This window comes from Dama dama, chromosome 8, assembly GCF_033118175.1.
Source record: "Dama dama isolate Ldn47 chromosome 8, ASM3311817v1, whole genome shotgun sequence".
Lineage (NCBI taxonomy): Eukaryota > Metazoa > Chordata > Mammalia > Artiodactyla > Cervidae > Dama > Dama dama.
The window spans coordinates 17,631,718-17,642,467 of NC_083688.1; the positions used below are offsets into that span (position 1 = coordinate 17,631,718).

The 10,750-nt window shown below is 40.3% G+C and overlaps 1 protein-coding gene across 16 annotated transcripts in view; it reads left to right on the top strand.

Moving 5' to 3' along the window:
• Positions 1 to 10,383, top strand: part of TRIP12 (thyroid hormone receptor interactor 12) — a 144,642-nt gene extending 134,259 nt beyond the window's left edge. For all 16 annotated transcript variants that reach the window (XM_061148575.1, XM_061148572.1, XM_061148577.1 and 13 more), the window contains 8 exons: positions 1,291 to 1,405; positions 1,700 to 1,854; positions 2,419 to 2,583; positions 5,622 to 5,786; positions 6,812 to 6,925; positions 8,293 to 8,387; positions 8,839 to 8,942; positions 9,846 to 10,383. In XM_061148575.1, coding sequence (XP_061004558.1) covers positions 1,291 to 1,405; positions 1,700 to 1,854; positions 2,419 to 2,583; positions 5,622 to 5,786; positions 6,812 to 6,925; positions 8,293 to 8,387; positions 8,839 to 8,942; positions 9,846 to 10,042 — 1,110 coding nt within the window. In that variant the 3' untranslated portion in view covers positions 10,043 to 10,383. The remainder of the gene's footprint in view (positions 1 to 1,290; positions 1,406 to 1,699; positions 1,855 to 2,418; positions 2,584 to 5,621; positions 5,787 to 6,811; positions 6,926 to 8,292; positions 8,388 to 8,838; positions 8,943 to 9,845) is intronic.
• The last annotated feature ends 367 nt before the right edge of the window (positions 10,384 to 10,750 follow it).

The following is a 10,750-nucleotide window of genomic DNA, read 5'->3' on the forward strand; positions in this document are numbered from 1 at the left end:
ACGCAAGAGACCACTTAGCAGGCTCCAGCACTGGGCTAGATGAGAGATCCTTTGGTTACCAGTTGAGCACAGATTTTGAAGATGGGGTTTCCAGTGTTTAACGGAGGGTTGTTACATGAGGTGCAGGAAGGGGAAGAGCCACGGGTGGCTCCAAGGCTCTGGTTGCAGCAGGGGGTAAATGCTGGTAGCAGTTAAAACTGTGTACTGACCAACGTGAGCTGGGGCAGGAAGCGTTGCCAGGTCCAAGCAGGTAGCTGTTTGGAAAGTTACATTTAACTTACTCAGTGGACTAGATCTAAGCTAGTGGGGGTGCCTTTAAAAAAGCAACTGTGTTAATGGTAAGATAATGCCCATTATTTACTAGTATTCAGTAAGTGAAATAGAACCTTCCTGACAGCACTATGGTTAGAGTAAGCTTATAAACTATGGTATTAACTTGTCATTAGTTGCATATCTGATTTATGGTGTGAGCACATAGGACATGAAAGTTATGATGACTGCCAGGATTGCGTGTCTCATGGAGAAGAGTTTTTTACTCAGTGCTCTCCCTTTGGAGCTTGTTTAAAAATATCAGTGCCCAGGCTGTAAATCAGACTCCCCTAGGCATGCCACCCCTCTCTGTGTATCCTCCGGGGCACCCCAGGTCTGAAGCAGTACCAGCACACTCTGAGTTAGCCCTGCGGGTGCTGATGTGGGCTCAGACCTTCGTGTTTGTGTGTGTGTTTTATTCAGCAACCTCTATTAAATGGCGACTAAGGTGCCCAGGCACTATGAAGGATACAAGGTAACTAAAGTTAACCCAGGTGAGATGCGCTGTTACTGTAGAGTGAAATCATGGTTGTGTAAGGTGGTGAGTCCTTTTTAGCCAGAGTGTAAGTTCTGAAAAAGGAGCAAAGTAACTGGGAAGATACAGAGGCTTCTGCAGAGTGGACATGCGAACTGTTCTTGGACCAGGGGAACAGTTCACAAAGAGAGAAGGGAAGGGGATCCTTTCCAGACACTGCCATCTATCCCTGAGGCGAGGGCATGAGGCTGCAAGACCAATCTTATCAGTGCACGAACTTTAACCATACAATTTAAATGTTGGGGCCACAGGGAGTGGGAAGTGATAAAGGGCTCTCCATCCAGGTGACCAGGACTGAGGGAAGACAGACAATTTGGGGAGTAGGCTTGAATACATCCTGATAAAGAATTGCTGTTAGTATTGACTTTGCCAAAAGGTCAGCAGGTTCAAAAGGGGGACAGCACAGATTGTAAAATTTACCTTGTCCTGCTTTTGTTCCTCTGTAGGTTGGCACAGGTCTTGGGCCTACACTGGAGTTTTATGCACTTGTATCTCAGGAACTGCAGAGAGCTGACTTGGGTCTCTGGAGAGGGGAGGAAGTAACTCTTAGCAATCCAAAAGGTAATAAATCATCTGTGAGTGTGTCAGTTTGTCATTATCAGGTAAAGGGCCCATAACAATTCATTATATATGTTTAGCTTACAGTGGAGGGCCAGGCCCTCTGACCTAAGTTCTTTTCACCTTTGTTTTCTCATCTATCAAATAAGATGAGGCCCTTCCAGCTCCAGAGGATTTCATTCTGTGATCTGCTGACTGATCCTGAGAATACTAAATTTCTTAAATGTTCTTAATTACCGAGTTTTGTCTCGTTGTGTGAAATGACACCTAAGGTTTGGTGATTTACTCATTTTATAGGAAGCCAAGAAGGGACCAAGTATATTCAAAACCTCCAAGGCCTGTTTGCGCTTCCCTTTGGTAGGACAGCTAAGCCAGCTCATATCGCAAAGGTTAAGATGAAGTTTCGCTTCTTAGGAAAACTAATGGCCAAGGCTATCATGGATTTCAGATTGGTAAGTTTAGAGTTGTTTTTCTACAGTTCTTTTATACTTCTGTTCTATGCCAGTCCCTTAATCCCCTACACTTAATGCTGTCTTTTAAGAGAGTGTTTTCACAAATGTTAATGTGCACATGAATTGCTTGGAGAATTTCTTTGAAAATCCAAATTTCTGAATATGCAGTAATAGAGACTAAAGTAGAATTATGTTCACTTGGTCCAAAATAAAGTAAGCTGCCTCTGAACATCTCTTGGTGTTGAGGTCCTTATGGAAAATATACGTCCATCATTGAAAGCTTCCTTTTTTGGGTCAGTGTTTAAATAGGAATCTTCAATATTAAGTTTTTTTTTTCCCACTGTCAGGCCCCCAGATTGAGTTTAAATGGGGACAGTTTTGTGTAATAAGAGAAACAGTTTTTAAATTTGTCGTTATCCGTCTCCCCCCACCCACCCCCACCCCTACCCCCGCCTCAGGGATTACCTGACCTTTTAAAATGACCTCTTCAAGTGTCACTTAAAGAATGGAGTCACTGCTAGAAGCTTAATGTGACTATTACAGCATTTGCATCTTCTCTTGTAGGTGGACCTTCCCCTGGGCTTACCTTTTTATAAATGGATGCTCCGGCAAGAAACTTCACTGACATCACACGATTTGTTTGACATTGACCCAGTTGTAGCCAGGTCAGTGTATCACCTTGAAGACATCGTCCGACAGAAGAAAAGACTTGAACAAGATAAATCCCAGGTAGGCTTAGAAGATGGGGTCTTTGTTAAGTGATTTCTGTTCAGCCTGGTTATTATTTTTATATTGGGAGAGTTTAATTGTTATTATAACAGCTGAAACATACGATTTTACAGTGGGTAAGATGGCCTGTAATAACAGCAGATGATGAACAAGCAACTTGACTAGCAAATAAAATACACCTCTAACTAAAACCATAGGGCTTGTTTTATTACATTTTAGGTGGATGTTATGTATCCGGGCAGATACTCTGTCATATTGAATTTTTTCAGTAAGCATTTGAATCAATAAAGCTATTCTTAGGGCAACAGATTGATTTTCTGGAAAGATGGCTTAATTTAGGAACAACCTATTTGTTTCTAGAGAAATCTCAGGAAGGTATTTTTAAAGGTCATGGTGGTGTCACTATTTCTTGGTAACATCTGTTGAGATTTCTCTGTTAGATCTCATGAATAATCTTGATCTTTATATCATTAATGGATATTTTTCATATATTAACAAAATTAAATAATTTGATTCGGTCTGAGAGTAATAAGGTTCTGTATCTGACATTGGAAGAAGACAGAATTTTATTTTTTGAGAAGCGGGATAGAGTCAGATGTCTTTATATTGGGGCAAGTAACATGGACCAGTGATAAATCAACTCGTATATTTTGTAAACTGCATAAAATAAGAATAAAGAATTAAGATTCTATAGCTAGGTAAAAGGTTATGTCTCTCAATAAGATAGATAGGAGCTTATTGGAGATGGGGCTTTTAGAGTACCTTTTTGTCAAGAAAGAAGATGATTTGTAAGAATTTTATCTCCCATGTTTATTGATAATTATTAATGGTAATTTTTTGGTAAACATTTATTAAGAGAAATTGGTTTTTAAAGAAGCCAGATCCATCTTTTCCATGTAAGATCTGTTGTCTTAGGATTTTTAAAACCAATTAGGTTTATGCTTACCAACCTTGTAAAATTTAAACTACTATAATCTTATTTAAGATCATCTCTTAGGTAAATAATGCTGTACCACCACAAACCACCCCTCCTCAAACCTCTCCCCCCACCAATAAAGTACAATTCATGACCCTCTTCCAAGAGCCTTACATGTATTAATTCATTTAATCCATTGTGAGATACACATGTTTTTGTTATCCCTACTTTACACATTTACACATGAGAAACCCGAGGCAGATAGTTTGAGTTGCCTACCCAAGGTCACTTAGCTGAAATACCTGAGAGCTGGACTTCAAACCCAGGCGCTCTGCTCTGGAGGCCACGGTCTTAGAGCTTTTACAAGCTCTCTTATGTATCCTTGTCTCCTGTGTAGTCTGCTGCATTCTCTTCCTCAAATCTTTTGAAATTTGTTCTTCTAATGTTTATTATCTGATGTTATCAGTTTAAAAGTGTAAGATGCGTAGCACAAGAACCACATTCCAGAAAACTTCAACCAGAACTTGAAGACTGGTGATATTCTCGAATGTCTTACTTCGTTATTTATAAAGCATACAGATGGAACAAGGTGTCCAAGCTGAGCTTCCACTTGGTAATTTAAATTCTTGAAAAATACATGAAAAATTGGCTAAAGCGTAGCTCTTAATTTAATATGTAATATGTAAAATGGCTAATCCCTTTTAAACATCTCAAGGACATACTGTATATTCTAGATTCCTATCAATAATAGCATTGTTTAGAGCTTTCCAGTGGGAGAGTTTTTATTAAGTCCTTTTGCTGACAGGCATTTCAAATGAAAAATGGAAAACCTTTCTTGTGTGTCATGAAATGATGTACTCAAACTGAGAGAGATGTAAACATGTGTTTTTGCAGGGAAGCAAAAATTCTGAACAAAGTGTTTTACCTTAATGTTAAATAACTCTGCCCCACCCCAATGCTGTGTTTTGAATTATCTGGAATCCTAAGCGGCTTTCAGTTTCCTCTTTTAAAAAGTATTAACTAGAACTTCCCAGTTTTTGTTGTTGTTGTTGTATAAGTGATTACTTTTCTGCATCTTGACTGTCTAACCTCTAGGAATTTCATACCCAGGGGCATCTTTAAATCAGAAAGTCATTCACCTTCTTTGTCCTGTAACTTCTTTTTCTTTCTCCTGACACCTTCTTTTCAAAGAGAATTTGCAGTTGTGTGTGTTGGTCTTTGATTCAGAAATAATATTTTATGTAAGGCCTTCAAAATCTTAAGCATTTTGTAAAAGTGAGTAATACAAACTGCTGTTAACATCCATTTGTCTTCAAAGTGGGACTTGACTTTTTTTAGGAATTCGTTGAAACCGTTTTTCATTGTCATGTTGCTGTGTGAATACAGAGTTGTTGGTGCTGGGCCTGCAGTAATTGAATGAAGGATCTCTGGGTGTTGTTTAGACTTGAGCTTGCAGAGAAAACAAGTTAACTACTTTTACTAGAAAGTACATTATTTGTATTTACAATTTCCTAACTGTGTTGTATTACTTAGTATTTGCTACGTACATATATTGGAATTAGCGCTCCGGAGGAGCCTGGAGGGCAACAGTGCATGGGGTCCCAGAAAATCGAATACAACTGAGTGACCTTTTTTTTTTTTTCCTTGGATTCATTAAGTTTAGCTGAAAATTTGTGAAGTTTGTCTGGCTTTAGAGCCTGCACTCTTAAATGAATCATTATGCAGACTATTCAGTTCAGTTCAGTTCAGTTGCTCAGTTGTATCCAACTCTTTGCAACCCCATGGACTGCAACACGCCAGGCCTCCCTGTCCATTGCCAACTTCCGGAGTTTACTCAAACTCATGTCCATTGAGTCTGTGATGCCATCTATTATGGCCTGTGAAATCTGTTTGAGTATGGTCAAATTGAGTAGCAAACATCTCATTTTGAAGGAACACTCAGTCTTGTTTTCTCATGTAAAAATAGTTGGATTTTGAAGTGTTTATGATTATTTCCTATATGATCTCAGTGACTTTGTATAGATTATAACAAAGAAAGAACAGGCTCAGAGCTAAAGAAACTCATACAGTTTATTAGCCTTTCTTTTTAATTTGTGACAAACACCCTTCCCCCCTTTTTTAGACCAAAGAGAGTCTCCAGTATGCATTAGAAACCCTGACTATGAATGGCTGCTCCGTGGAGGATCTGGGATTGGATTTCACTCTGCCAGGGTTTCCTAACATTGAACTAAAGAAAGGAGGAAAGGATATACCGGTCACCATCCACAATTTGGAGGAGTATTTAAGAGTGCGTACTGGCCACATCCCCTGGAGAGAAGGCCATCGGTGGTCACGTGGGGTGGGGCCGACTGCTGTGAGGGAGGGGATGGGATGGGCGATCCGTGGCTGGGAGCTGCTACACAGACTGGTTTGAGACCGTCACCGCCCTGGGTGACTATATGAAGTCCCTTTTTTCATGCCTTAACTTCTGTTTGCACTTGAGACATTGTCAGATATTTCACAGTATGCCTCATGTATAGCTGTGAATTCTGCCTTTAAGCTTGAATGCCACCTAATAACATCATATTTTCTTAGTTTAAGAAAAAAATCAGTGTAAAGGAACATCCCTTGTGTTGTCTCTAAACTACATTTCTGCTTTTCTCTCAAGCCACTTAACTTGACCTCATTGCCTTTGATGCTCTCCATACCTGTGTACAGACGTTTATGTTTGTTTGCCCTCTCACCATCCTTGACCCTATTTATTAAGGAAAAACAATTTTGTACTGATCCAAATTATATTTTAGATTGCAATCTATATGTCTTTATCATCACTACTTTTGGAAAAGTTTCTTTTGTTTTATTCCTGACTTTGAATGGAAAGAGCATTGGGTTCTAGACAGAAAGCCACCTACAGCTCTGAGACCAGACTTTTCCAACAGATGGTAATTGTGACTCTTGAAACATCATCTTTAATTCTCAATAACATTTCATCCTCTTGGGAAGTTTCATGTGGTTTTCGTCTGGTAAGGTAATTTGTAACTCACAGGGATGTTATGTAAATAAATTTTTAAAACACACTAAATATAAATGCATGTGGCATTTTTTACGTATTCTTAATGGCCAGACCCTGAATCAGAAGTTAACCTGGCCTATCTATTACTTACACAGTTTTCTGCAACATATTCTAAAGATCTTGGATTTTTTTTTTTTAAGTGACCAGGAAGGATATTTCACTCTACTTTGCCAAATATTAAATAGGAAAGAAACTTGGACTCTGGTCACAGATTTTTAAAGAATTTTTTATTTTATTTTATTTTATTTTTTTTTTTGCAGCTGGTTATATTTTGGGCACTAAACGAAGGTGTTTCCAGGCAATTTGATTCATTTAGAGATGGATTTGAATCAGTCTTCCCACTCAGTCATCTCCAGTACTTCTACCCAGAAGAAGTGAGTAGCTTGTGTGCAGAAGAAATGGTCATCTCTAGTTCCATACCTGTGATTAGCTTAGTGAGGTATCTCTGTGCTTTTTAGTCAGATACCCTATGTTATGAGCAAATAAAATTGTGGAGGGTTGGGCGTTAAGAGGGTAGTTTGGGAAAAATAAGATCATTTCCTGAGTGAGAATGAATATTCAATATGATGTGAGTATTTTTTTATAATATATTTTCTGGCTGAATCTGCAAATCTTTGAATGACTTAGCATTTTAATCTCAATTATTTTTGTGTCCATTTTGATTTGCTACTAATTTGAAAACGGTGTGTACCTGGCACTTTTAGGCACTAAGTGTCACCTGGAAATGAAATCAGCGAGGGTTGCTTTTGGAATTGGATCCTGGTCCCCACTGCCTGGGGCTTCCCAGGTGGCTCAGCAATAAAGAATTTGCCTGCCAGTGCAGGAGATGCAGGTTCAACCCTGAGTCAGGAAGATCCCCTGGGGAAGGAAATGGCAGCCCACTCCAGTGTTCTTGCCTAGGAAGTCCCGTGAACGGGGGAGCCTACAGCCTACAGTCCGTGGGGTCGCAGAGAGTCAGATGTGGCTTAGTAACTAAACGGCATCCCTACTGCTTAGCTGTGTGACCTTATCCAGGCTTTCGTATATAAGCTGACTGGCTCATTCATAAAATTGAGGTAAACTCTGTCTCACTGAACAAGATACATAAAGTGCCTGACAGTGTAGTAGATACCAAATTTCACATGTGCCGAATGGATTTTCTCAAAGTAGACAAGTCATCCCGCAAATGGGCAGTCAACCAGGTGAGAGATGGTTTAACTGGATACTGATCTTAGATTTTTATCCTAAGGACATGAGCATTTCTTTCTTTGCAATATCTGTCCTGTAATGACTGTCTTAGTCCTAGACAACCGTCTGGCATAGAAGTGCCTTTGCAAAGCGGGAAAACCTCCCTGTTTGCTATTGGTTCAGCTTTGTTCTCCCACTTCTCCTGCTCAATATTCTCTCTGTTAGCTTCTGTTATAGTGTGCCCTTAAGTTTGTAAAAGTCAGAATTTATAAGATCTCTCTGGTCAGAGGTAGATTATGAAGTTAAAGCCTCTAAAGAAATGAGAAGAATTAGGTAGGTTTTGATTCAGATTAAAGGCTTCTCTGGAATCTAGTCCCTGCAGATGGTCAGGGCACCGGTTACTGTCAGCTACAGAGGAGAGTGAATCTGTGATTAATAGTGGAAGCGCACTTTGTATAAAGAGCACCAAGCAGAAGCTTGTGGACTTCATATCAGCTCACCACAAAACAGAAAACGTGTGCCGCTTGGCTCAGTTATGTCCTTAGTAATCTGTTGCCCTTGTTTAAACACACAGCTGGATCAGCTTCTGTGTGGTAGTAAAGCAGACACCTGGGATGCAAAGACACTGATGGAATGCTGCAGGCCAGATCACGGTTACACTCATGACAGGTAAGGCCTGGGCTCTGCCAGGTTTCAAATACACATATAGGTCTAGGTTTTAAAATTTGTTTACCTACTAAAGGAGGCTTTCCAATATTTTGGCTTCTTTTCTCTCAAGACTGGGACTTGAGGACCGAAAGGGGTTTGGGGGCTTTTTTGCCCCAAGTGTTTTCTGTGAAAATGGGCAGAATAGGCAAAGAAGGGGATCCCAAGGTCACCCCATTAGCCATTTTGTGTACAGTAGAGGGGAAGTACCTGTATAGTCCCAGACAAGTCTCATTTATCACCAAAGTAGCCATTCCATTTGAATTCCAGCTGTAACAACAGAACAAATCTGTGTGCGTTTATAAAGTGAATTCATATATAGTCATATTTACATTTAACAGTCTCTAGCTCATTGTAAGTCAGAAATGTATTTTAATATGATGAGATAACTTTGATGTATTTATTTCTGTTGCAGTCGGGCTGTGAAGTTCTTGTTTGAGATTCTCAGTAGTTTTGATAATGAACAGCAGAGGTTATTTCTCCAGTTTGTGACAGGTAGCCCACGATTGCCTGTTGGAGGTGGGTACAACTATTGATTTATTGTAGCTGTGTGGAGGGGGATGGTGAGAGAGAGAGTGTGTGTGCATGCAAAACTTAAGTGCCAACAGCAGGATATTTTTTGACTTACAAATGCCTCTTAGTTCCCTGGTGGCTCAAATGGTAAAGAATCTGCCTGCAATGTGGGAGACCTGGGTTCATTGCCTGGGTTGGGAAGATGCCCTGGGTAAGGGAATGGCAACTCACTCCAGTATTCTTGCCTGGAGAATTCCATGACAGGAATCTGGCGGGCTACAGTCCATGGGGTTGCAAAGAGTCAGACATAACTGAGCAACTAACACTTTCTTCTTCTTTCTAATTATATAATATTGCACTGTTAAATTTTCAGGGTGCTAGGAGACAAGAGAGATCACTGGCAAGGCAGTTCATAGAGACTCTTACACTGAAGTAGGATTGCTCATGTGCATGTAGTACTGCTTGCCTGTACTCAGATTCTCAGGCATTTGTACATGTTATAAACCCTTAGATGAGAAGTGGTTCTAAAGTCTGTTTTTTTCAGAGATGAATCCTAATATGGCTTGAATTGGCACTCTTTAAAAAACACAAGGAAAGCATAAAGCAGTGTTTGCCGCCGTGTCATAGTGACTTTGAATGGTGAATAAAGCAGGCACCAGAGTCCTTCCCCTCAGCGTATCTTGAGTGGGTAGAGTTCATTACCCAGGAGGAAAAAGTGCCTTCTTGTGTGGTCATTTTCTGCAGCAGAGCAGTGTTGGACGTTTTCTGACGGAAGTAGATAAGAAAGGGTACTGCTTGTGATTCCAGACCGATTCTCATGGTTGAGACGCGAGTTTTCCCTGTGCTCTCTGATGGGCGTCCCGTAAACTTACCACGTTCCTTTGTCCTTCTTCCTTCCCTCTTTATCAGGCTTCCGGAGCTTGAATCCACCTTTGACCATTGTCCGGAAGACCTTCGAATCAACAGAGAACCCAGATGACTTCCTACCCTCTGTCATGACCTGTGTGAACTATCTTAAGTTGCCGGACTATTCAAGCCTCGAGATAATGCGGGAAAAGCTGTTGATGGCCGCGAGAGAAGGGCAGCAGTCGTTCCATCTTTCCTGATCACATCAGGAAGCGCGGTGTCTGCCTGTTACAGCAAAAGACAGAAATCATGATTTCTTTTCTAAATGTGTCACCTGAGTCAAGGAAACATGTTACGCCTTCTCGTTGTAGGAAAATGGCTTGCAGAATATAAAAGAGACACTTGGTTCCTCTTCATTAATGGCCCCATGGACTTAAAGTGATCAGGCCCTAAAACGTTGTTGTGATGAGGTTTCTTTAGCAAGTTCTTGTTTAAATTATCATTTATTTGACGAGTGAAGTTTTTAACTTGCTTTGCTGTGTGAAATTTAAAAAGGGATGTTTTTCCAGGCTGAAACAATAAATGTCGCTGTGCAGTTTAATTCTGGGCTGTGTGTATCCATCTAGCTAAGTCTGCAGTTTTGCTTCCTCCAAAGACAACTCTTGTACAGAAATTCAAGCTCACGTGTGTTTGACAAAAACAGTTTAGTAAGTGAGCTCTGTGCTTTCTGCTCCGCACCCTCCCACCCTCTCGAGTTTCCCCACCCGACCCTTGTACTGTCTGTGCTGCTCACACAGGTTTTTTGTGTACAAAATCCACAGTTGGTACATCTTCGTCCGCCATGGGCTTTTGTTGTTCCATGTTCTCAAATTAAGATATAATTTAAAATTCACGGAATTGAAGTATATTGTCAGTATAATTCAGCCCTTGTAACTAGGTAGCTTTTTCCAAGAGCTTAGATGTACCAG